Source organism: Oncorhynchus masou, chromosome 31, assembly GCF_036934945.1.
Source record: "Oncorhynchus masou masou isolate Uvic2021 chromosome 31, UVic_Omas_1.1, whole genome shotgun sequence".
NCBI lineage: Eukaryota > Metazoa > Chordata > Actinopteri > Salmoniformes > Salmonidae > Oncorhynchus > Oncorhynchus masou.
Genome location: NC_088242.1, coordinates 55,715,587 through 55,742,956, shown reverse-complemented (window position 1 = coordinate 55,742,956; position 27,370 = coordinate 55,715,587). Strand labels below are relative to the sequence as shown.

Genomic DNA, 27,370 nt, shown 5'->3' with positions numbered 1-27,370 from the left:
GTGGTACATGTAGTTGTGGTGGTGGTACATGTGGTGGTACATATGACAGTGGTACATGTGATGGTGGTACATGTGATGGGGGTGGTGGCACATGTGGTGGTGGTGGTGGTACATGTGGCGGTGGTGGTACATGTGGTGGTGGTGGCACATGTGGTTGTGGTACATACTTTTGAGTTCCGCTTGGTGGAGGGGAAACTCACTGTTCAAGGCTCTCTTTGCCTTATTTCCCTCCAGTACAGTAAATTAGTAGCATGGCTTCAGTACCTAGATGTACCCTCTGGTTTACCTGTGCCTAGGGACATAGGGAGGCTTCCTGCCTTAGTGGAGAAATGTCCTTAGTTCTAGATGAGTAGGTATAGATGGGGGTTCGTATCTAAGAGAGGACCATTTCACAATCCCATAACGTGTGTGTGTGTGTGTGTGTGTGTGTGTGTGTGTGCGTGCGTGCGTGCGTGTGTGTGTGTGTGAAAGCTCTCTCAATGTGTGCAGAGCGAGATGCTGTCAGCATGATCCTTTCTGCTCCAAATAATCTGCCACATTTGAGATAACCCGCAGCTAGGCCTAATGATGTAACTCCTATGTAATTTGTAGTTAAACATATCTTACAAGTTGATGAGCACTTGGAGCTTGGTGGTTTTTACTTTATTGACTGAACTGGAATTATTGAATAGGGGGAGGGCTAGTTACTGTGCGCATGCTTGAGGAGAGGGGAGGAAAAAAACTCGGTTTGTTCAGTGGCGACAAGAAAAAAGGTGAGGCGCAAAACTATACTATAAGGAACCACACACAGTCCCACTGAGAGGACCCGCAACAGAAGAGGTGGAAATATCAACAAAAATGTTTATATTTCAAATTGCGACCATGCTATGTAAGTTAAATTATTTTCAAATGTTTTTCTTAAGAACGCATGGCCAACATTGAGTCAACTGAAAGAGCATAATAACGTTGTAAGTAATTCATAAAATACTGTATATTCCTATATGGACAGTAGTTCTTATAAGGTTTGAATAGTAAACGCGTCATCATTTGATTAAACGTTATTGTGGAGTGGTTTGGCTTTTTTGTTTTTACTGTGAACCATCTTGTTCTTGTTTTCAACTCAGCACGAGACATTTAAAGAACTTAGCGCATGTGACATTAATATAGGCTAAATCAAAGTCTCATAGGCTTGTGTTTTCAACAACGAAAACAAAAAAAAACTGTTTTATTATGTAGGCCTAGCATAGGGACACCATTCTGAGCACTTTAAGAGAGTGGGCTAATGTAGCCTATTCCTATACTATCATTAGATATATTTGATAATAAAACAACACTCAAACAACCCTGCCTGAATAAATTCCATTGTTCAAATCTGCCTCCTCTTTGCAAAGCCGCAGGGTCGTGCGTCCTTGCCCAGGTAGGCATACCCGAGTTCAGCGATGTATGCACGGAGGGGAGCTGCTACCCGGCTACCGGAGACCTTCTCATTGGCAGAGCACACCAGCTCTCCTCCAACTCCACATGTGGCCTCCACCGGCCCGAGCCGTTCTGCATCGTCAGTCATTTACAGGTAAATGTGTCTGGCACAATAAAGAACGGATTTGAACTAGGTCCAATATGTTATTATAGACCTATAAAAGTAATTAACTCTGGGCTTTTAATCATACTCATATTGTTATGACAAGTTGGCAACAGTTAAAACCTAATACAGTAAGACTCACGGTGGTGCTGTTATCAAAAGGCTCCGTTATTGTTACAGTGGCACCAGCGCGTTATGTAAAGTTAGCCTGGCTAGTAGCTACCATATTCATCATAAGCAAGCTCTCTGATTTGTGGTGTCCACTCGGGCAGCAGTCGGAGTCTCTCATTCATGCCTGTAGTAGGTAGGGAGATAAGCAGTGGTGTAGTGGTGCCTGGAGAAGTGTGTATACTCATAAGCAGTGGTGCCTGGAGAAGTGGGTTTACTCATAAGCAGTGGTGCCTGGAGAAGTGGGTTTACTCATAAGCAGTGGTGCCTGGAGAAGTGGGTTTACTCATAAGCAGTGGTGCCTGGAGAAGTGGGTTTACTCATAAGCAGTGGTGCCTGGAGAAGTGGGTTTACTCATAAGCAGTGGTGCCTGGAGAAGTGGGTTTACTCATAAGCAGTGGTGCCTGGAGAAGTGGGTTTACTCATAAGCAGTGGTGCCTGGAGAAGTGAGTTTACTCATAAGCAGTGGTGCCTGGAGAAGTGGGTTTACTCATAAGCAGTGGTGCCTGGAGAAGTGGGTTTACTCATAAGCAGTGGTGCCTGGAGAAGTGGGTTTACTCATAAGCAGTGGTGCCTGGAGAAGTGGGTTTACTCATAAGCAGTGGTGCCTGGAGAAGTGGTTATACTCATAAGCAGTGGTGCCTGGAGAAGTGGGTTTACTCATAAGCAGTGGTCCCTGGAGAAGTGGGTATACTCATAAGCAGTGGTGTAGTGGTGCCTGGAGAAGTGGGTATACTCATAAGCAGTGGTCCCTGGAGAAGTGGGTATACTCATAAGCAGTGGTCCCTGGAGAAGTGGGTATACTCATAAGCAGTGGTGCCTGGAGAAGTGGGTTTACTCATAAGCAGTGATGCCTGGAGAAGTGGGTATACTCATAAGCAGTGGTGCCTGGAGAAGTGGGTTTACTCATAAGCAGTGGTGTAGTGGTGCCTGGAGAAGTGGGTATACTCATAAGCAGTGGTGCCTGGAGAAGTGGGTTTACTCATAAGCAGTGGTGCCTGGAGAAGTGGGTATACTCATAAGCAGTGGTGCCTGGAGAAGTGGGTTTACTCATAAGCAGTGGTGCCTGGAGAAGTGGGTATACTCATAAGCAGTGGTGCCTGGAGAAGTGGGTTTACTCATAAGCAGTGGTGCCTGGAGAAGTGGGTTTACTCATAAGCAGTGGTGCCCGGAGAAGTGGGTATACTCATAAGCAGTGGTGCCTGGAGAAGTGGGTATACTCATAAGCAGTGGTGCCTGGAGAAGTGGGTAATCTTGCCAACATTTCCCGGGAAGGCCATGTGGAATGTTTTTAATGAGAAATAGTGTCCTACTATTTAAAATAACAAATGATGCTGTCAACTGAGTCAAATTCACAGGTTTCAGATGTATTTTATTGTATTAGATTTTCGCTCCCAGTCGCACTTTTTAACAGACAAACAACAAATGGGATGTTCTAAATCCACTACAATGCTTAATCCACATCAGGGGACCACTTTTGAGGTCTAGGGGGAATGGTGTAGTTAACCTTTAATTCAAGTGTGCAGGCACCTAGTACTGTTGTTTGGTTAGCGTTTCTGTGGTGCAAGAGATGGAGTTTGCTAAACAAATGGCCACTAGATGCAAATAATCATTATATAATTCTGCCAGGTTACTTTGTAGGCTACTTTGTAGCTAGTTAACATTTAATTGAGAAGATTTTTGGCAAAGCTTTTCCATCTACCAGAAGACGGTTAGGCCTATCATTAGCGTCTCTATATTTTTCCTGTTCTTTGATTGTTCGAAACCTGGACATTTTAGTCCATATTATGAGGCATTTCTTACCTTGCTCCAAAGTAGCCTAGATCCCACCATAGAAACACTATATATTACATTTACATTACATTTAAGTCATTTAGCAGACGCTCTTATCCAGAGCGACTTACAAATTGGTGAATTCACCTTCTGACATCAGTGGAACAGCCACTTTACAATAGTGCATCTAAATCATTTAAGGGGGGTGAGAAGGATTGCTTTATCCTATCCTAGGTATTCCTTGAAGAGGTGGGGTTTCAGGTGTCTCCGGAAGGTGGTGATTGACTCCGCTGTCCTGGCGTCGTGAGGGAGTTTGTTCCACCATTGGGGGGCCAGAGCAGCGAACAGTTTTGACTGGGCTGAGCGGGAACTGTACTTCCTCAGTGGTAGGGAGGCGAGCAGGCCAGAGGTGGATGAACGCAGTGCCCTTGTTTGGGTGTAGGGCCTGATCAGAGCCTGGAGGTACTGCGGTGCCGTTCCCCTCACAGCTCCGTAGGCAAGCACCATGGTCTTGTAGCGGATGCGAGCTTCAACTGGAAGCCAGTGGAGAGAGCGGAGGAGCGGGGTGACGTGAGAGAACTTGGGAAGGTTGAACACCAGACGGGCTGCGGCGTTCTGGATGAGTTGTAGGGGTTTAATGGCACAGGCAGGGAGCCCAGCCAACAGCGAGTTGCAGTAATCCAGACGGGAGATGACAAGTGCCTGGATTAGGACCTGCGCCGCTTCCTGTGTGAGGCAGGGGCGTACTCTGCGGATGATGTAGAGCATGAACCTACAGGAACGGGCCACCGCCTTGATGTTAGTTGAGAACGACAGGGTGTTGTCCAGGATCACGCCAAGGTTCTTAGCGCTCTGGGAGGAGGAAACAATGGAGTTGTCAACCGTGATGGCGAGATCATGGAACGGGCAGTCCTTCCCCGGGAGGAAGAGCAGCTCCGTCTTGCCGAGGTTCAGCTTGAGGTGGTGATCCGTCATCCACACTGATATGTCTGCCAGACATGCAGAGATGCGATTCGCCACCTGGTCATCAGAAGGGGGAAAGGAGAAGATTAATTGTGTGTCGTCTGCATAGCAATGATAGGAGAGACCATGTGAGGTTATGACAGAGCCAAGTGACTTGGTGTATAGCGAGAATAGGAGAGGGCCTAGAACAGAGCCCTGGGGGACACCAGTGGTGAGAGCGCGTGGCGAGGGAGACAGATTCTCGCCACGCCACCTGGTAGGAGCGACCTGTCAGGTAGGACGCAATCCAAGCGTGGGCCGCACCGGAGATGCCCAACTCGGAGAGGGTGGAGAGGAGGATCTGATGGTTCACAGTGTCGAAGGCAGCCGATAGGTCTAGAAGGATGAGAGCAGAGGAGAGAGAGTTAGCTTTAGCAGTGCGGAGCGCCTCCGTGATACAGAGAAGAGCAGTCTCAGTTGAATGACTAGTCTTGAAACCTGACTGATTTGGATCAAGAAGGTCATTCTGAGAGAGATAGCGGGAGAGCTGGCCAAGGACGGCACGTTCAAGAGTTTTGGAGAGAAAAGAAAGAAGGGATACTGGTCTGTAGTTGTTGACATCGGAGGGATCGAGTGTAGGTTTTTTCAGAAGGGGTGCAACTCTCGCTCTCTTGAAGACGGAAGGGACGTAGCCAGCGGTCAGGGATGAGTTGATGAGCGAGGTGAGGTAAGGGAGAAGGTCTCCGGAAATGGTCTGGAGAAGAGAGGAGGGGATAGGGTCAAGCGGGCAGGTTGTTGGGCGGCCCGGCCGTCACAAGAAGCGAGATTTCATCTGGAGAGAGAGGGGAGAAAGAGGTCAGAGCACAGGGTAGGGCAGTGTGAGCAGAACCAGCGGTGTCGTTTGACTTAGCAAACGAGGATCGGATGTCGTCGACCTTCTTTTCAAAATGGTTGACGAAGTCATCTGCAGAGAGGGAGGAGGGGGGAGGGGGAGGAGGATTCAGGAGGGAGGAGAAGGTGGCAAAGAGCTTCCTAGGGTTAGAGGCAGATGCTTGGAATTTAGAGTGGAAGAAAGTGGCTTTAGCAGCAGAGACAGAGGAGGAAAATGTAGAGAGGAGGGAGTGAAAGGATGCCAGGTCCGCAGGGAGGCGAGTTTTCCTCCATTTCCGCTCGGCTGCCCGGAGCACTGTTCTGTGAGCTCGCAATGAGTCGTCAAGCCACGGAGCGGGAGGGGAGGACCGAGCCGGTCTGGAGGATAGGGGACATAGAGAGTCAAAGGATGCAGAAAGGGAAGAGAGGAGGGTTGAGGATGCAGAATCAGGAGATAGGTTGGATGAAGGTATGAGCAGAGGGAAGAGATGATAGGATGGAAGAGGAGAGAGTAGCGGGGGAGAGAGAGCGAAGGTTGGGACGGCGCGATACCATCCGAGTAGGGGCAGTGTGGGAAGTGTTGGATGAGAGCGAGAGGGAAAAGGATACAAGGTAGTGGTCGGAGACTTGGAGGGGAGTTGCAATGAGGTTAGTGGAAGAACAGCATCTAGTAAAGATGAGGTCGAGCGTATTGCCTGCCTTGTGAGTAGGGGGGAAGGTGAGAGGGTGAGGTCAAAAGAGGAGAGGAGTGGAAAGAAGGAGGCAGAGAGGAATGAGTCAAAGGTAGACGTGGGGAGGTTAAAGTCGCCCAGGACTGTGAGAGGTGAGCCGTCCTCAGGAAAGGAGCTTATCAAGGCATCAAGCTCATTGATGAACTCTCCGAGGGAACCTGGAGGGCGATAAATGATAAGGATGTTAAGCTTGAAAGGGCTGGTAACTGTGACAGCATGGAATTCAAAGGAGGCGATAGACAGATGGGTAAGGGGAGAAAGAGAGAATGACCACTTGGGAGAGATGAGGATCCCGGTGCCACCACCCCGCTGACCAGAAGCTCTCGGGGTGTGCGAGAACACGTGGGCGGACGAAGAGAGAGCAGTAGGAGTAGCAGTGTTGTCTGTGGTGATCCATGTTTCCGTCAGTGCCAAGAAGTCGAGGGACTGGAGGGAGGCATAGGCTGAGATGAACTCTGCCTTGTTGGCCGCAGATCGGCAGTTCCAGAGGCTACCGGAGACCTGGAACTCCACGTGGGTCGTGCGCGCTGGGACCACCAGATTAGGGTGGCCGCGGCCACGCGGTGTGGAGCGTTTGTATGGTCTGTGCAGAGAGGAGAGAACAGGGATAGATAGACACATAGTTGACAGGCTACAGAAGAGGCTACGCTAATGCAAAGGAGATTGGAATGACAAGTGGACTACACTTATCGAATGTTCAGAACGTTAAACTTACGTAGCAAGAATCTTATTGACTAAAATGATTGAAATGATACAGTACTGCTGGAGTAGGCTAGCTGGCAGTGGCTACATTGTTGACACTACACTAATCAAGTCGTTCCGTCGAGTGTAATAGTTTCTACAGTGCTGCTATTCGGGGGCTAGCTGGCTAGCTAGCAGTGTTGATTACGTAACGTTACGTTAAAAGAAAGACAATAGCTGGCTAGCTAACCTAGAAAATCGCTCCAGACTACACAATTGTCTTAGATACAAAGACGGCTATGTAGCTAGCTAGCTACGATCAAACAAATCAAACCGTTGTACTGTAATGAAGTGAAATGAAAATGTGATACTACCTGTGGAGCGAGGCGGAATGTTGACCGGGTTGTTGAAGTTCAATTCGGAAGACGTTGGCTAGCTGTTGGCTAGCTAGCTAGCAGTGACTCCTACGTTAAGGACGACAAATAGCTGGCTAGCTAACCTCGGTAAATTAAGATAATCACTCTAAGTCTACACACTCTAAACTACACAATTACCTTGGATACGAAGACAGCAAAGCCAACTATGTAGCTAGCTAACACTACACTATATGCCTTCTCTCGTTCTATTGGTTTTAAAATGAACTGTCTTTCATTGTCTAGCAGCCAAAGGCATCATCCTAGTCATATTAGCAACCCATTATAGTTGTTGCATCTTAAGGTCACTCTTCTTTCTACATTTCTAACAGATATTTCCGTCTCGGTGCATGGAACCGCTCGCATGTGTTGTATGCATTTTAGAACAGGCCTACCGCCGTGTACATATTGCTGTGCATAAAACGTGAAAAATGTGACCATGGATGTGTTTCTTATTTTAAGGTTGAATAAATACTGTTACATTAGTTTGTAAGAGAGCCTTGACTTTAGGCTATTTACTGTGTTACAAAAGTAATATTGAATTGCATGTGGTTGAAAACGCAACCAAATATCAACATTTAAAGGAGAGGAATCTAATGCTTGAATAGTTAAATCTGAGCCTCTGCCTTATTTTTATGAACTTATATTTTTGGTTGAGATGAATACATGAATCCAACATATCAGTTATTAATTTGTAGCACAGTGGCAGAGTGGCTCAGATAGAACTACTCAAGCAGAAGAAAGCCTACATGTTCTTCAAATGTTGATATTTGGTTGTGTTGACAACCAAACACAATTCGATTTCCAGTTTGTTTACAAATGTATTATTGATATGTTAAATGAATAGGACCAAATCAAACCTTAAATGCACTTTTAAATAAAGTTGGATTTGATTTAGTCATATTATTTAACTTACATTTTTGGTTGCGATGGAGACATGAATCCAACATATTAATTATTAACTTGAAGACTACATTTTAAATCAACCAAAGCTTGAAAACCAGGGGAGGCAGCCTAGTGGTTAGAGCGTTGGGCTAGTAACTGAAAGGTTGCTGGATCTTATCCCTGAGCTGACAAGGTAAAAATCTGTCCTTCTGCCCCTGAACAAGGCAGTTAACTCTCCGTTCCCCGGTAGGCCATCATTGTCAATAAGAATTTGTTCTTAACGGACTTGCCTACTTAAATAAAGGTTGAATTGAAATATGCCTATATGAATTGTCTATTTTTATTTGAACCCCTTGGTTGAATTGAAACAATAGCTGTTGATGACTTTGCAAATGCTATATAGGCCTAAATAGATGATATGTCACTTATAAAGTATGGTTACATTTCATTTACTCTGATAAAGGATCCGCCACTTTAAAAAAAATTTTAGCCCAAAATTACATACCGAAATCTAACTGCCTGTAACTCAGTCCCTGAAGCAAGGATATGCATATTCTTGGTACCATTTGAAAGGAAATACTTTGAAGTTTGTGGAAATGTGAAAGGAATGTAGGAGAATATAACACATTAGATGTGGTAAAAGATAATACAAAGAAAAAACAAACCGTTTGTTTGTATTTCTTTTGTACCATCTTCTTTGAAATACAAGAGAAAGGCCATAATCTATTATTACAGTTCAGGTGCAATTTAGTGTATGTGCAACGTTTAGACTGATCCAATGAACCATTGCATTTCTGTTCAAAATGTTGTATCAAGACTGCCCAAATGTGCATAATTTGTTTATTAATAACTTTTCATGTTCAAACTGTGCACTCTCCTCAAACAATATAATGGTATTATTTCACTGTAATAGCTACTGTAAATTGGACAGTGCAGCTGTATTAACAAGAATTTAAGCTATATATATATATCAGATATGTCTATGTCCTGGGAAATGTTCTTGTTACCTACAACCTCATGCTAATCGCATTAGCCTAAGTTATCTTAACCGTCCCTCGGAAGGGACACCGATCCCAAAGAAGTTTTTAAACCTACCCTTTGGATTGACTTCGATAGTGACAGGAAATCTATTTACTTATTAAGAGATATGGATAATAAATAAATTCTAAAAATGGAAACGCTCTTGCCGTGGTCAATTTGGCATTCAGATGTTATAATAATCACCTTAAGGTTTACAGTCAATCCCTTGTCTGTTGGGGGTGGAATATATCAATGGTGTATATTCAAAATAATCATTGTGCTTTTATTTTCAATACTTCCTTTCAGATATGTTTTCATTAAACTCCTGCTTTCTCAATGTGAGCGTAGGAGTGGGAGAGATGTTTGGGAGTCGCACAACACTCTGAGTTGTCTAGACCACTTCCTGCCTCAGTCACACAATCACTTTAGCAGCATTATTGAGCTTCCGACCAACAAAAGAGTTTTGGAATGTCTTCAACAACTTGAAAGTGGCTGTGCTTTTGTTCTCCCTTACATAAAAAAGACAGACCATACCTTGTCTGAGAAATCATCCTATTTTATCAGCTTTGTAGTTCTAAACCCGCATCGGTCTGTATTATATCCTCCTATATCCAATGTACTACTTGAGAATACTTTCATGACGTGCATCTGTTTAAAGTATGGTATGTCCTGAGCATGCTAACATTTTAAGATTGAAATCTAATCCAATACAATTTTTTATAATGTGTGTGACCACTGAAGCAGAGAGAAACCAGATTGTGATCCAACAGGATTCTAGAGAAGGTGGAGGTTCCATGTCTTATCAAACACATCTATATGTAGTGGAATTTAAATTCTAGTGTGTGCCTGTGGGCTCAATGTTTCATGGTCCTGATGTATAGATGCTTTAGAATATTGTAAAGTTGTTTCTCCTCAAGTGAAGTGATAAAAAGACGTTGGAAGGATATCTAGATGGTGCTGAATTTGTACCCTTAAAAGCACACACACACACACACACACACACACACACACACACACACACACACACACACACACACACACACACACACACACACACACACACACACACACACACACACACAACCACTACACACACTGTGTGTCTTCTGAACATCTGGTGGCCAAATGAAGCATACATTGTCAGCAGCCTCAGATAAGCATTCGCTGATGAGGCCAGGGCAAGATAAGCTCCTATTTTTAAAGTTGTTAAGTGCCTATTTGGCGCAATCACTCATTTCAGCATCCATATCTACTCTTGATAAAATAACTCATTTTCATTCACTTCTGTATGAATGGGCTTTGTTTCCTATCTGTCCCCGAGTGGGAGAAATCCGCTTGGCATCACTGGCAGTCTCATCTCTCTCTCTTTCTCCCAACCCCCACGGTCTCTTCAGGATGAGAAGAAATGCTTTTTGTGTGACTCCACCGACGTCTACGTCAAAAGCGTGGTGAACACCACCACCGGCCACCGGGTGGAGAACGTCGTGACCACATTCGCCCCCAACCGCTTGAAAACCTGGTGGCAGTCAGAGAATGGTGAGTTCTCGTGGGGGGGGGGGGCAGCAGGCAGAGGGGTTCAATTAATGGTGACTCTCTCACTCCCGCCTCCTGGCATATTTTCACCCTCCAATCCCTTAGCTTTAATCAATGTGAGGGAAGGCTTCAAAGAGAAAGCAGTAATGGCTGACCTTTCATAAACGTTGGAATAACAGGATGAACCCTTTGGGAATGATTAGCTAGGTGGCCGTTGGGATGACACACTGTGTACACCGTGTAATGGATGCTCGTAAGGAAGTTCTCACTTCTTACTAGGCTTGGGCAGTATACCGTATATAGATTACAGTTTAAACTATTTTTTGTTGTTGCAGTTTTTCAATACATTTCAATATTTGTGGCTACCTATTTAAATAAATACCTGCTGTCAACTTGTGCAGTACGTTAGGAGATCATGCAGATCGCGTTGATCAGTTCACCTGTCACATTATTTTACATTATGAAGCTCACCGTATTTCCCCAGAACAGTTGAACGAGTCACGTGTTTGTTTGTAAATTGCACAATGGGAGAAGGCAGGAGCAGGTGAGTCCAGCTGACAGGGGTCGTGTTCTATATTGAAGGCCAACCGTGTTTTTTTTTGCTTCAATAGAGTGATCACGGGCATGCAAGTATAGTTTTCCTTCACAGAAAATACATTATTGCAACACTATAGGCAGAAAATAGCTTAATTTTCATCAGATGACAACAGAACTGCAATGCTATTTGGCTGGCAGCCACACAATTAAATGAGCTAACAATGAAAAAGCTAGGTATTTTTTGCAAAAACAATGCATGGCTAACATATTTCAAATGTTTATCAAAGAAGGAACATAGAAAGATATTTCTCATGTGTTTTATATTTTTTTCTGCTTGAAAAGCGCGTAATTCTGCATTAACGCGACCCCTAAGTTTCACATGCTAGTTATCTAAGTACGTGGCTGAATTAATAAGGGGACGGGGCTTTCTGCCATGTTTGAGAAGTCAAAAGCCCTTCGGATGAGGTTTCTCTACTGCTGCCGCTGCTGTCTTGATGTCCTTGCGTTATTTCTCCTCTCCGTTCTCGGCTCGCCTGCCTCTTCCCTGAGCACTTGGCCTTTAATGATTACTCAGAGGCCACCAGCATTGAAATCATCCACAACTTTAAATGGGCAGTGCTTTCAAAAGGTCATTTCCCTATATTTGACAGATATTTCCACGGCTATGAGGTTGAAATAATAGAGTGACATTTAGAGAATTAGGATAATACCAGGCGATATCAGTTAATAGACCAATAACTTATAACAAAGAGAGATGGTTACACATCCCTCCCATGAGGCTCCTCCAATTAGGTCCCTCACTCAGATGACTCCCATACAGTTCTTACAAAATTCTTGCTTGAGAAATTGCTTTTTGCTAAAAAAAAGACGTTTTTTGTTACTTTTTGAACATTTTCATTGAAAACAATCACAGGAAAGTAATTGTGACCCAGAAATAATTTGATATTGAAATAAAAACGGCTGCATTGTACTTTTGTTTTTTTCAATTAAGAATTTTGATATCCCAAGTACACCTTGTCTTGAAAGAGTTAACTCCCAAAATAGGGCTGCAAGGATATTGGATCCAGAAAGTCATCTGATAGGACTTTGGCGAGGTTTTGGTGGAGGAATATAGCGGCCAACTCCGCCGATGGGGGTTGGAAAAGAGGCAGGGGATTTTCATTCATAATCCAGACATTACCGTACTAGATCCGCTTCGACACTGGCAATGTATGACCCAGACCAAAACACAACCTCTTACATACATAAGCACAGAAAAGGTTTCCCCCAAACCCTCTGTACAACTGACACTCAACAATCGTTGCTAGAAAGCGTATTATTACTTCTTAGTTGCCTTATGTTGTTGTAATGCAAACATGATTTATAGTCCGTTGGAATACGTGGTGGCTTGTTGTTGCCCTTGTTGCTCTTTTTGCTACTCATTAAACATAGCCGCTTGACATTAGTTTTACCAAAGAAATAGGGACATTTGGAACAGCTATTTTGTTATTTGCTGTTTAACTGCCCCGTGGTTATGCTTAAAACCCACCGCGTAATTTTGTGGCAAAGAAGATGGATGTCAGGAATCAGAAGGGCAGCCGTGAGATTGATATGATAGAATGGAACCAACCATGATTAGACTATGGAGCGAGAGAGTCGAAGAGTTAAGGCAAGTGTTCCGGCCCAGAGGAAGCACTGGGAAGAGTGGATAAGTGCAGTGTCGTGTTAAGCATTCCAGATTGTGTTATGCTTGCTCATTTTTTGGTTTTTCTTTCTCCTTCCTCTCTCCATCCGTTTCACCCTCTCTGACTTCATAACTTTTTGTAATTCTATCCTTCACTTGCCTTTTGACCCTTTCTCTTTCCTGGCCCCTCTATCTCTCCCTCCCCTTTTCCATTTTTGGCCACCTCTTTTTTTTTTAAATGTCGCTCTCTCCTTTTCCTCTCTGTCTCTTTTCCCCCCTCTTCCTCTTTTTCTCCGCAGGTCTTGAGAAAGTGACCATCCAGCTGAACTTGGAGGCGGAGTTTCATTTCACCCACCTCATCATGACCTTCAAGGTAACCAATGGAGATGCTGGCTCAGAGGGCTCGCTGTGGGGGAGCATGGGTAATGTGTAAGGGGATGCTGGCTGGCCTGTCTACTCAGGAGATTAGCACAAGACTTGGTCTGGGAGGTCTCCCCCCCCTCCCCCCACACACACACACATATCCCCCAGCTGTGTGTGAGCCCGAGGAATGTGGAACAGACCTCCTTCCCGTCCGGGATTGTTCGCTCCACACAGATCGAGCCTGTATAACATTACTCACAATCGCAACCTATTTATGCTGTGTGAAAGCACTTTTGAAATACAGCCAATATTGAACTCAACTGTGTCATCAATCCTGTGTGACAAATACAAAAGTTCCAGTTATGAATGAATGTACTGTAACAGACATTCCCAATGGCTAGCAGCTTCTCATAAGAAGGATGTAAAGTCAAATGCCAGAATATGTCCCCTGTTGTTCACAGATCTTTCAACATCAACATGTTCACATAGTATGACTCAACGTTCATTGTAATTATGGTATTGTAGTATATCATTCTATTAGATAGTTCACACCTGTATTCTCTCATGGCGCGTCATCTTTGATTACAGCGAATTATGTTAGTTTAGAAAAAGTTTGCCATTTTCCAGATGTACTCCTGGTCAAATTGCTGGTCGTAACCTCAGTGTGAAGGTATATCATCAAAGTGCATAAGTATGGTTTCTTCTCCACGACAGACCTTCCGGCCTGCTGCTATGGTGATCGAGCGCTCGGCTGACTTTGGGAAGAACTGGCAGGTGTACCGCTACTTTGCATACGACTGCGCGGCGGCATACCCTGCCATATCCCCGGGGCCCATGCAGAAAGTGGATGACATCATCTGCGATTCGCATTACTCCGACATAGAGCCGTCGACAGAGGGAGAGGTGTGTGTTCCGAATTACTGAGTTTTGAGAGTGTCTAAATTCTATCAATGATAGGTTTATACACTGAGTTTACAAAACATTAAGATCACCTGCTCTTTCATTGACATAGACTGACCCGGTGACTCCAGGTGAAAGTGGCAGGTAGCCTAGCGGTTAAGAGCTTTGGGCCAGTAACTGAAACGTCGCTAGTTCGAGTCCCTGAGCCGACTAAGTGAGAAATCTGTCTGTGGCCTTGAGCAAGGCACTTAACCATAATTGCTCTTGTAAGTTGCCCTGGATAAAAGCATCTGCTGAATCACTCAAATGTAAATGTTATTGACGTTACATGTTAGATCAACTTCAATCAGTGTGGATGACGGGGAAGAGACAGGTTAAAGAAGGATTATAAAAGTGCCTTTGAAAGGGGGTATGGTAGTAGGTGCCAGGCGCACCGGTTTGTGTCAAGAACTGCAACGCTTCTGGATTTTTCACCCTCAACATTTTCCCGCATGTATCAAGAATGGTCCACCAACCAAAGGACATCCAACCAACTTGACACAACTGCGGGAAGCATTGGAGTCAACATGGGCCAGCATCCCTGTGGAACACTTTCCACACCTTGTGAGGCCCATGGCCCGGCGCATTGAGGCTGTTCTGAGGAGGGTGGGGCGCAACTCAATAATAGGAAGGAGTCTTAATGTTTTGTACACTCAGTGTATGTCAAGTCATTTGTTGTAGCTAAGTAATAACCAATCACATACACAACACAATGAAAGTCGAGTGTAATCGCAGTGACTGTCTCTGTAGGTCATCTTCCGAGTTTTGGATCCAGCTTTCCGTATTGAAGATCCCTACAGCCCCAGAATCCAAAGTAAGTTCCAGTGACGACACGTGTACTTAATGGTTTATGTCTGTTCTTTTGATCCTTCCCATTTTCTGGGGGGAAAATACCAGCTATGTGTTGCCTGTTAGCCAACTAGAACTGCAAAACACAATTACTACGCATAATGACCTCAGGGCTAATAATCTACAAGCTAACGGCTAACACATGTCTCCGAACGATTCAGACATGTTGAAGATCACCAACCTGAGGGTGAAGTTCACCAAGCTGCACACCCTGGGAGACAACCTGCTGGACTCCCGCATGGAGATCAAGGAGAAGTACTACTACGCTGTCTATGACATGGTGGTCCGGGGTAACTGCTTCTGCTACGGACACGCCTCCGAGTGCGCCCCCGTCGACGGGGCTGGGGCTGGGGATGGAGTGGAGGGCATGGTGAGTTCTCCCTGATAAGGTTGTTGTAGTTTTCATCAGGTCTCCTTATGTGTGGACATTTGTGGACATTTGTGCACTGTGTGTGAGTGTGTGTGTGTGTTGCCGTTTAAGAACAATTGTGTTTGTGTTGGTGAGAGCGTGTGGGTCGACATCTGCGTGCGCTTGGGAGACTGTTTGTGTGTTTGCGGACAGCATGTGTCTTGTGTGTGTACGTGTTTGTCTGTGTGTGTATGCTCTGGAGAGAAAAAGGCAAACAATGCAGTTCCTGTTTAGTCTCTGCTACGGCCTGTCTGTCTGTCTGTCTGCGGAAAGGCTACTCTGCCTTTTGGTCACTTTTATTATACAGCCTATTCACCAGGAAAGAGGAAATTATCCCTATTCACTCTCCTCTTCCTCTCAGTCATTTTGCAGTGTTTTTCAAATGGATTCCCTCACATTAAAATGTCTTAAAAACAAAACTAGATACAGTAACACCTTGCCTGAGGAGGCCTAACATAAAAGCTGCGTAACCCTGCCATAAGAGTGGCATAGTGGCTGTTATAGCGACACCAAACTTGGCACGTATCTGCTATTTTCTTGAAGGTTTTATTATTTAATTGTTAGTTTGCTCATTTTAACCGGATCCGAGTCAGTCTGTCTGTCAACGTATTGTCCTTTGTCTGCAGACCAGATGAGAACTAGCCAACACTGTAAACATGTCCTGCTGCCATCTGGAAGGGGAATACGCGGATAGAGCTGGAGGAAAAACAATATCTCGAGCAGCTGTTCCTTTTGTCTGTAGTTTCCCCTTGCTTTTGCACTGATATCTCAGCTGTAATGGACCATAATGGCCAAGGGAAGCTGTTTCAAATACCACTGTTCCACCAGAGGCCTGGGTCTCTGCACAGTAGTTGATAGGTCCCTGAACTATACTATTAAACCCTGAATATGGCCTGTGAAATCATTTTAAGGTCGATGTCAATCGATCATTTGTGTTCGTAGTTTATGCACATGGATAAGATATGAAGTAATGGCATATTCACTGCTTTTAAGTACTTAGTACATGTCTAATTCAGTTGTTCGCCTCCATTTCTGAATGATATTCCTAAGGTGCATGGCCACTGTATGTGCAACCACAACACCATGGGGCTAAACTGTGAGAAGTGTCAGGACTTCTACCACGAGCTGCCCTGGAGACCAGCCAAGGGACGCAACACCAATGCCTGTAAAAGTATGCCACTTTACCCTAACTTATCTTTTTTTTACCAGAGGGAAATATTATAGCTTGTGGTCCCCTTATAATTGATCGCTTGTGATGACAGGCTGCAGTGTCTGCTCAGTCAGTTAACAACCGTCCAACTAGCTTTTTTATGAACACTGTGAATCAACGTTGTCTGCTTGCCTTCGTCTCTCTCTCTGCAGAGTGTAACTGTAACCAGCACTCAGGCTCGTGTCACTTCGACATGGCAGTTTACGTCTCTACGGGTAATGTGAGCGGCGGTGTGTGTGACGAGTGCCAGCACAACACCATGGGTCACAACTGTGAACAGTGCAAGCCTTTCTACTACCAGCACCCAGAGAGGGACATCCGCGACCCCAGCATCTGTGAACGTAGGTCGAGCCTCCAACTCCAACCCCCTCTACGGCTCCCCTCCCCTCCACACCCCACCATCCAAACCCAGCCTTCACCTCTCTACCTCCAGCCATCCTTGTTACATTCTCCCCCGTTACTCCTCCACCTCTTGAACCTCTGTTTCTTCACCTCTGCCTCCAACCTTGTACGCTTCTCCGCCACTTTGCTCCACCCCCCCTCATCTCGTCCGTGACTCTGTCTGTCTCTCTTTAGAAAATATAGACGTTTCACATTTTCCCTTCCTCCCGCCTGGATCTGCGATCTGGATCTGCGATCTGGATCTTTGATCCTGCCTCTGTGACCTGGATCTGAGCGAGAACACCTGGGCTTTGAGGCTATGTCAGCCAAAGCAGTGTGGTCTTTTAATCCCAAACCACTGTATGGTGTAGAAGAGACCCTTCTCATGGGTCACCTCCCCCCCTTTCATGGCTCTCTGGGTTGGCCGCTGGATATGCATAGCTGGCCTCAGCTTAGCATCTAGGGAGAACCTCATCCCAGTCTGTGTTGATGTGTGAATAATGGGCTTGTTAAGGTTTTCACATTTGTCTCCAGTGTTTGGAGTCCTGGTGTAATGGGGTGTGTGTGAGAACTTCCATTATTCCTTTGTAAGACTTTTATTTCCTACCCTTTTGTTTTAAGTTTGGTCATTTTGTTAGCCCGTAGATAGCTACAGTTAAGCACATAAATCATTGATGCAGATGTTCAAATAACCTTCAGAAGTTACAGTATATTCCCTTCATCAAGAGGAAAATATCAAATACATCACATTCATATTGACCTTGACCATTTCTTAAGCCCGTTAGCTTGTCACCATTGCAGCATTTCTACTCCACTAGTTTCTTGCACAATACCCCATTTTACATCATAATTCCTAACTCAAATGTTCCTGATGATTCCCATCTCTCCGTAGCATGTAACTGTGATCCGGTGGGCTCCCTGAACGGCGGGATCTGTGACAGGATGACTGATGTGTCATCTGGACTGATCACTGGCCAGTGTCGCTGCAAACCCAATGTGGAGGGAGAGCGCTGTGACCAGTGCCAGCAGGCCCACTATGGCCTGGGTGACCACCCTCTGGGCTGCCTGGGTAAAGACACACACACACATTCACGCACACGTCTTGGGGTTTTTCCAAGTCCTTGCATAGGCTTTTTCAAGCTGTGTATTTCAGCATTTTATTGGAATAACTACTCTTTGTTGTTTTTCCCAGCCTGCACCTGTAATACCCTGGGGACAGTTCCTGGAGGGAGTCCGTGTCATACGGACTCAGGAGATTGTTTCTGCAAAAGCCTGGTCACAGGGAGAGACTGTGACCAATGTATGGTACGGAACCCTATTATGATTTACTTACTTTGTACACAACACTTTGTACTCAAAGTCAACTGTGCAAACTGAGAGACCAAAAAGTTAGCCCGGACACTATGTGAGAGTCAGTTGACTTACGATTACCAATGGCCACTAGCGCTTCACTAGCCAGCTAGTTACACATCTGCTACATACGTTCTGTAAGTGTTTTTTGGTGGCTTGGTTTAGTCGTCACCAGGCCTGTAAATCTTGTAAAGAGACTGGTACATCCGTCCACAGCTTGGAAACAGCTTTTGCAGTGAAACATAGTGGGAGGTCGTTAACAACTGTCATTAAAGGAGTGTTTTTAACAGTGTGTGTGTGTGTGTGTGTGTGTGTGTGTGTGTGTGTGTGTGTGTGTGTGTGTGTGTGTGTGTGTGTGTGTGTGTGTGTGTGTGTGTGTGTGTGTGTGTGTGTATCCTACAGCCTCAGCACTGGGGGCTCAGCAATGATATGGATGGCTGCAGACCATGTGACTGTGACCTGGGTGGAGCCCTCAATAACGAGTGAGTTCAAAGTTCACATCTCTAATTCTCTTATCTAAATGCCTGTCTGTTACCCAATTTACTTTACAAATTCTTCATACTTTCTTCTTTTGATCAGTGGTGTAAATTACTTATGTAAAAATACTTTAGAGTACTACTTAAGTCGTTTTTTTGGGTTATCTGTGCTTTACTTTACTATTTATATTTTGGAAAAGTTTTACTTCGCTACATTTCTAATGAAAATAGTGTACTTTTTACTCCATACATTTTCCCTGACACACAAAAGTAAAAGTTACATTTGAATGCTGAGCAGGACAGGAAAATGGTCCACTCCACACACTTTTCAAGAGAACATCCCTTGTCATCCCTACTGCTTGGTGGATTGAGTGGACTGAGTGTTGGAATGTGCCCCTGACTATCCGTAAAAAAAAAACTATGGTGCCGTCTGATTTGCTTACTTTTGATACTTAAATATATTTTAACAATTAAATGTACTTTTGATACTTAAGTGTATTGAAAACCAAATACTTTTAGACTTTTACTAGTATAAAGTAGTATTTTACTGGGTGACTTTCACTTTTACTTGAGTCATTTTCTATTAAGGTATCTTTACTTTTACTCAAGTATGACAATTGTATACTTTTTCCACCACTGCTTTTGATACAGCCACAAAAGTCTTAAAATACCTTGATGTTGAAACTTTTAAACTCGGTCCTCTCTCTCTCTCTGACTCCAGCTGTTCTCAGGAGACTGGCCAGTGTGCGTGTAGAGAACACATGTTTGGTCGGCGCTGTGACCAGGTGGAGTCAGGCTTCTATTTCATTGCCCTGGACCACTACACCTACGAGGCCGAGGACGCCAAGTTTGGACCTGTGAGTTACCTACCTCATCACGTGATCATGGTCGATTCATGTCCACTACGCCTACTTACCTTTTGTCTTTCTCACCCTATATTTTTCCCTCCCTCTCTTCTTCCCTCCCTCTCTTCTTCCTCCAGGGTTTGACAGTAGTGCAGAGACCTCGCCCGCAGGACCGTAGCCCCACCTGGACTGGGATAGGTTTTGTCAACGTTCCTGAGGGGGCCTACCTGGAGTTCTCCATTGACAACATCCCCCACTCCATGGAGTACGACGTCCTCATCCGCTATGAGCCTCAGGTCAGCCTCAGCACATATCACATATCCCTCCACCTTCATGGGGTCATGTCCCTACCCTTGTTTACCTGTTTATGTCTATGTACCTGTTGTGTTGGCGTAGTTACCAGACCAGTGGGAGGAGGTGTTGATGACAGTGATGCGGCCCAGTTTGATTTCAGCAGACAGTCGCTGTGCCAACACCATGCCCGATGACGACAACCAGATGATATCCCTTCATCCCGGATCACGGTAAACACACACCTCCTCCTCTGTCTGTGTGTATGTGTTGGTGGGAGGGGGGACTGGTGGGTGACTGGTCAAATCAAATCAAATGGTATTGGTCACATACACATGATTAGCAGATGGTATTGCGAGTGTAGCGAAAATGCTTGTGAGAGTGACTGTGCATGTGAGAGTGAGTGATGGCCTCTGTCTGTGTACTAGGTATACTCTGTGTATGCACCTTGGAAGTTCCCCTGGAGCACACTGGGAACACAGATTTAGTGTGTGTGTCATAGGAGTGTTTGAAAAAGTGTGTTTTATTTTCTGAAATCCGTATTTTTCTTGTCTCCTCAGATACATGGTGCTCCCCAGACCAGTGTGTTTCGAGGCAGGGATGAACTACACTGTTCGTCTGAGCCTGCCCCTCTACTCTGCACTCAGTGACGTCCAGTCCCCATATACACTTATCGACTCGGTTAGTTCCACCCCCCCCCCACACACACACACACACAACTCTGACTTTTCCTTAAAATACCCACCAATGTCAATTGTAGATTTACGCTGAAATGTCAGCTACTCGGATTTCATATTAGGATTGAGCCTTTACTGACTCCATGCTAAATCTCATTCCATCTTCTGTATCTCTCTTCCTCGTCTGTAGATTGTGCTGATGCCGCACTGTAAGAACCTGGAGATCTTCACTGGTTCTGTGGGAGGTGACGTGGCCACCAACAGTGCCTGGGACACGTTCCAGCGTTACCGCTGTCTGGAGAACAGCCAGAGCGTAGTGAAGACCCCGTCCACAGACATCTGCCGTGACTTCATCTTCAGCGTATCTGCTCTGCTGCACCGGGGAGCTAAAGGTATGGGGACCGCACTCCCAACACTATTCTTCAACATACTGGTATGCACATGTATTTGTTTCTTAACTAAAGGTCTTTGTTGGGGTTGAATGACGGGAACCCGGTTACCGAGATTTACCACCCAAAACCACTCCCTTTTTCAACGGGATAAATAACTGTGAGAAACCAGTCAATTATAATAAGTGTGTCTACGGCCCTCTCTCCGCTCTCTGCATGATCAGTCGTCAACACTCGGTGTGGGGAAATACAGCCCATCTCAGTATGGAGCGCGGATCACTAGGCTCGTAGACCTATTCATCTCATCATGGTAACTTTGTTTCTTGTGACAGGTAGGCCCTACATTTGCTGCAGCGTAGCCTATGCTACAGTAATATAAAGACTGAATGCTTGCCAGTTTACACATCTCCATCTGGATTTTGGGGGTCACCTTATTTTTTTTTATTGTCATCGTAATGTTATTTGTAAAAATTGTTTTTAATTGCTACTGCAGAGTTTTAAAACAGCCTACCACTCAAAAATGGTTGCTTTAAATCAGTGCATGCTCGAGCACTCTCGCACAGTCTCTCAATTCCATTAAAATTGCAACCAAAATATATAATCCTGTTCAAGATTGATATAGGTATATGTGGTGCATTCAGAAAGTATTCAGACCCCTTGACTTTTTCCCACATTTTCTTACATTACAGCTATAATCTAAAATGGATTAAATAAAACATAGTTTCCTCATCAATCTACACACAATACCCAATAATGCCAAAGCAAAACCAGGTTTTTAGACATTTTTGCAAATGTATTAAAAATAAAAAAACAGATACCTTATTTACATAACTATTCAGACCCTTTGCTATGAGACTTGAAATTGAGCTCAGGTTCATCCTGTTTCCTTTGATTATCCTTGAGATGTTTCTACAACTTGATTGGAGTCTCTGAATGTCCTTGAGTGGCCCAGCCAGAGCCCGGACTTGAACCCAATTGAACATCTCTGGAGAGACCTGAAAATAGCTGCGAGAAACTCCCCAAATACAAGCTTGTAGCGTCATACCCAAGAAGACTCGATGCTGTAATCGCTGCCAATGGTGCCTCAACAAATTACTGAGTAAAGGGTCTGAACACTTATGTAAATGTAATATTTCTGTTTTTTTTTTTTGTGGAAAAGGTCAAGGGGTCTGAATACTCTCCGAAGGCACTGTATATTCTTAATATGCTTTAAAAAAAGACACTTCCGGTTTTGGCGGGAAATAGCAGGTTAACCCGGTAGAAAAGTGATTTATTCTCAGGATGGAACATTTGTAAAATACCTGGAAAATATTCAACCCTAGTTTTTGTCCTAAAGTTTGCATGTGGTGGACATTGTTTTGTAATGCCTGAATTTAATTCCAACAATTGACCTGCCACCTCTGTCTGGCAATCAACATCAGTCAAACTCCTCATAGACTGTCTACACTAAAAGCCTCGGTCTCTCCGCTAGTACAGCAGCAGTTTCCATTCCTTTCTTTTCCTATCCCTTTATTTCATTTCCTGTCACTCCTCTGTCCTTCTGTACTCTATCCCCTCCGGTGTCTCTGGCATAGTGCAGTCATCTCCGGTTTCCGGCCCATGCCACTCATCAACAGTTACACTGCGTCTCTATCTCTCTATAATCTCCTCATGTATGGACCTGTAGCTTGATTATAGACCCTCTCGGATCCTGAAATGCCCGTAGAGGAACATTCTCAGCCCGCCACAGCAGTGAATCTCCTTCCCTGTCAGACAGAGTGAGAACTGACAGGCTATAGCATATTTTTTATTTTTTTATTTTACCTTTATTTAACCAGGCAAGTCAGTTAAGAACAAATTCTTATTTTCAATGACGGCCTGGGAACAGTGGGTTAACTGCCTGTTCAGGGGCAGAACGACAGATTTGTACCTTGTCAGCTCGGGGGTTTGAACTCGCAACCTTCCGGTTACTAGTCCAACGCTCTAACCCCTAGGCTACCCTGCCGCCCCATATGCAGGTTTCCTGCTATCGAATCAACGTTTTCACACAGGTGGTCTGATTTAGAGTAGAAGAGTATGGCATAATATCAAATATAAAATAGAACCCAATACTCTATCTTTGAGGTGAACTCTTCTCACTCATGGTCGGCAAAAAGTAAAGATGTTTATAACAAAGCTATACTGTATAGGACGGTACCTACTTTGCAGCATAATACTGTAGTTAGATGTCTAGGTGAAGAAAAGCAATTGTTAGGATTTAAATAAGTGTGATATTCTTTGATTGGCTTTGTATTTGTTGTCTCTAGGAATGATGCCAATATTATTTAAAATCCTCCCAGCTGTGGAAGTCACATTATCTTGTCTCAATTGCCATGTGGATGTTGTTTGAGGTCCCACGTGGAGGTTGTTTGAGGTCCCACGTGGAGTTTGTTTGAGGTCCCACGTGGAGGTTGTTTGAGGTCCCACGTGGAGGTTGTTTGAGGTCCCACGTGGAGGTTGTTTGAGGTCCCACGTGGAGGTTGTTTGAGGTCCCATGAGGAGGTTGTTTTGAGGTCCCACGTGGAGGTTGTTTGAGATCCCACATGGAGGTTGTTTGAGGTCCCACGAGGAGGTTGTTTGAGGTCCCATGAGGAGGTTGTTTGAGGTCCCACGTGGAGGTTGTTTGAGGTCCCACGTGGAGGTTGTTTGAGGTCCCACGTGGAGGTTGTTTGAGGTCCCATGTGGAGGTTGTTCGAGGTCTCCTGCACAGATGTAGTTTCTGCACATTGCTGCATGTCTTCAGAAAGCCAATGTGGTTTCGTAGGTCCCGTTTAAGTCTTACCCCAGTCTTAGTAGATGATAAAGATCAGAATGTCTAAACCAGTCTTCAAGGTCTGTGTGCAATAATCTAGCCCACAGATCAGTTCACCTCCCTTAGATCTGAAGGTCCTCACGTTGCTGTGGTGTCCCCTTACTAAAGTTGGAATCCTTAGTTGCTACAGCCATGTTTGGACGTACATTAATGATATATATACCCATTGATTCTGGAAGGATAGAACTTCTAAATGCCTCATGAGCTTAGTTCAACTGTCGTACCCCATCAGAAGCCAAAATAGAAGCTTGTTTTACTCCAAAGTTTGTAATGTGCGTGTAAAAGAAACAATGTCCCACTGGGGGAAAGAACTGGTTGAATCAACATTGTTTCCACATCATTTCAACAAAGAAAATCCAATGTGATGATGTTGAATCAATATGGAAAATTGATTGGATTTGCGAAAAGTCATCAATGCAAGGATATTTTGTCTTTTTCTCAACAAACTTTTAACTTTAATCCAATTATGTTTGTTGATTTCACACTGAATTCACATTAGTTGACAAACTCAACAAAAGGTAAATCAAAGCTAGACATTGAAATGACATCTGTGCCCAGTGGGTTATAGCCTCAAAACATGGTTACGACTATACGTTTTATATCATGGACGGTCAGTCTTTGCATCCATAGCACTGTTAATATATTTTTTAAAGTGGTTACATTTCACCAGGCCCATCTCTGCTTTTTACCAAACACAGACAGGGTGACTGCTTTGTTATTGTTTAAATTCGAGCTTTGAGCCACAGTGGTTTAGATGTGTTTCAGAAGTCCCAGGCGTGTTTTGATTAATGAGGACAGCATAGAGACTTCAGAGGATAGTGTTGAAGGAGTCCAGGCTTTGGCAGAGTCTGGCTCAGAGCATATCATTACCCGCTATCCAGGAAGAACCTTCGGGGATGTTTAGTTCATATAGGGACACAAAACTCACACTCTACGGTTGCACGTACTTAAGCTTGCGCGTGCACACACACACATTCCCATGCCTGCTTAAAATCCCCCTCCCCTGACACGACCTACTGAATACCAGTTCATTCGTCTCTCTCATCCACTCATGGACTCACTGTCCTCTATGGAATGTCTGGTACCCCTCTCTCTCTTTCCACACGTCTGTTGAGAAGGATATGGTCCCTTTGTGAGCCTGTCAGTCTGATAGATAAAGAAGGTGTTGTTGAGGAAATTCCTCAGGCGCCCTTAATGAAACAAACCTTTGTCAGTATGTCAAAGGCAATAAATACTGAGGCAAATATATATTGAGACAAATGGTTAACCATGGTTTTATGTACAGTCAGTACCTATACCATATTCAAAACTGTTTGGGTGAAATACCTTACTTGTGTATCCAGCAGTAACTATTGCCCCCATTTGAACAGATAATTCCAGATCGTGTGTTCAACTCACTTTTAAGCCCATTCCCTCACTTTGTCTTTAACGTTTCCTCCGGCCTCTGTTTTTCCAGCATGCCAGTGTGACCCGCAGGGCGCCCTCAGCACAGTGTGTGCCGCCAGCGGTGGGCAGTGCCAGTGTCGCCCCAACGTGGTAGGCAGGAACTGTGACAAGTGTGCCCCTGCCACCTTCCTGTTTGGACCCAGTGGCTGCAGACGTACGTTTGACTGAAGTGAAAAGGCTTCCCTGTCAGTGACGCATCATTACAGGCACTGAATCTGGTACTTATCACTCCCTTTGCCCTCCTTCTCCCCCCCCCCCCCCCCCCCCCCCCCCAGCCTGTGATTGCAATCCCCAGGGATCGGAGGATGCGTTCTGCCATGAGGCTACAGGCCAGTGTGTGTGTATCCCCGGGGCATACAGCCGTCAGTGTGACCGCTGTCTGCCGGGTCACTGGGGCTTCCCCAACTGTCGCCTCTGCACCTGCAACGGTCACACAGAGCAGTGTGACCCCGACTCCGGAAAATGCCTGGGCTGCCGAGAACAGACCACTGGACACAACTGCGAGAGGTCAGCCAGGGGTCAATGTGGGTTGAGGAGTCAGGCGTCAATGGTTAAGGTGGCTCATTGGTGTATGGCTGGATGGGTAGGCATTAGAATTGGTCCTTAGAAGTCATCCGGTTGCCTAAATCTCCCCGTAGCATAAAGCCACTTGACAACTTTGATTTGTTTTGTTGTTGTCTATAATAAAGACATGTATGTGAATGATAGAGTGATAGATACCACCTTTTGCCTTTTCCCTACAGGTGTCTGGATGGTTACTACGGCGACCCCGTCCTGGGTTCAGGGGACCATTGTCGGCTCTGTATGTGTCCGGATGGGCCGGGAAGCGGGCGACAGTTTGCCGGTGAATGTTACCTCGGTCTGGACTCCCCTTACCAGGTGTTCTGTGTCTGCAGCCCCGGGTACAGAGGTAGGCAGCCAATAACAACCACCTGCCAAGATTTATAGCGCACCTACAGTAGTAAACTAGCGAAGCATGGTAGGATTACTTATTATACTTGTTCCCTGCTTCCTATGTTCAGACTTGTTCCCTAGGAAGCAGAAGATTAGTATGCATTCATGTTGAAGCTTGGGGTAACTTTCCATGATGTCAGTGGAGGCTCCTCAGAGGAGGAAGGGGAGGACCATTCTCCTCAATGAATTTCATAATAATTTAAATTGTAAAACATGTAAAAAGTTATCCTTTTTAGATAGATAAATCATATAACCAAATAACTTGATTAAAACACACTATTATGCAAAGAAGATCTACAGTAGCCTCAACAGCACCCTTTAAGGTAGCACCATGGTGTAGCTGGAGGATAGCTAGTTTCCTTCCTCCTCTGGGTACATTGAATTCAGTACAAACCTAGGAGGCTCATGGTTCTCTCCCCTTCCATAGACTTACACAGTAACGTCCTCCAGCCTATCAGAGCTCTTGCAACATGAACTGTGACTTGTTGTCCCACCCAATCAATTGATCAGAGAGTGAATCTAGTACTGAAAGCACAAGCTACAGTTAGCTAGGACTGCAGTGTATACAATGTGGTAAGTAGTTGAGAGAGAAAGACAATAGTTGAACAATTTTTAACAAATACATTTCTTTCAAAATGAAGGAGCAGCAAGAGAGAAATAGAGAGAGAAAGAGACTCATTTTTTTTTCCCAGTTTCACTTGATTAGCTAGCAAATGCAGCTAGCTAGTTTAGCCTACTGAAACACCCTGCTCAAACAGAGGGATGCTATGTTAGCTAGCTGGCTATGACTTTCCAACACAACACTGGAACTCTTCCAAGTCAAGGTAATCTTTTGGTATTACTCATTTATTTCTACCAGGGCCGCCGGTGTAACTACTTACTGACTGTTGTGCATTGCTGATGTGTTAAATGTAAATGTTGTGCAAAGCTGTCGTCAAGGCAAAGAAAGGGTGGCTACTTTGAAAAATCTCAAATGTAAATATATTTTGAGATTTTTGGTTACTACATGATTCCATGTGTTATTTAATAGTTTTGATGTCTTCACTATTATTCTACAGTGTAGAAAAACCCTGCAATGAGTAGGTGTATCCAAAGTTTTGACAGGTACTGTACATACATATACAATTGATTTTCAGGACAAACTTAAAATTAATGATCAAGGAAAACAAAACCTATATGTGAATATT

At 44.7% G+C, this 27,370-nt stretch overlaps 1 protein-coding gene across 1 annotated transcript in view; it reads left to right on the top strand.

Annotated features, from left to right (window-relative positions):
• The first annotated feature begins 528 nt into the window (after positions 1-528).
• Positions 529-27,370, top strand: part of LOC135524148 (laminin subunit beta-1-like) — a 46,202-nt gene continuing 19,360 nt past the window's right edge. The window contains exons 1-20 of the mRNA XM_064951367.1: positions 529-868; positions 1,371-1,549; positions 10,436-10,577; positions 13,074-13,147; positions 13,852-14,040; positions 14,827-14,890; positions 15,087-15,295; positions 16,385-16,505; positions 16,697-16,885; positions 17,818-17,994; positions 18,118-18,230; positions 18,678-18,757; positions 19,473-19,608; positions 19,734-19,892; positions 19,993-20,120; positions 20,448-20,568; positions 20,755-20,956; positions 25,240-25,383; positions 25,505-25,736; positions 25,973-26,139. Of these exons, the coding sequence (XP_064807439.1) occupies positions 838-868; positions 1,371-1,549; positions 10,436-10,577; positions 13,074-13,147; positions 13,852-14,040; positions 14,827-14,890; positions 15,087-15,295; positions 16,385-16,505; positions 16,697-16,885; positions 17,818-17,994; positions 18,118-18,230; positions 18,678-18,757; positions 19,473-19,608; positions 19,734-19,892; positions 19,993-20,120; positions 20,448-20,568; positions 20,755-20,956; positions 25,240-25,383; positions 25,505-25,736; positions 25,973-26,139 (2,857 nt within the window). The 5' untranslated portion in view covers positions 529-837. The remainder of the gene's footprint in view (positions 869-1,370; positions 1,550-10,435; positions 10,578-13,073; positions 13,148-13,851; positions 14,041-14,826; positions 14,891-15,086; positions 15,296-16,384; positions 16,506-16,696; positions 16,886-17,817; positions 17,995-18,117; positions 18,231-18,677; positions 18,758-19,472; positions 19,609-19,733; positions 19,893-19,992; positions 20,121-20,447; positions 20,569-20,754; positions 20,957-25,239; positions 25,384-25,504; positions 25,737-25,972; positions 26,140-27,370) is intronic.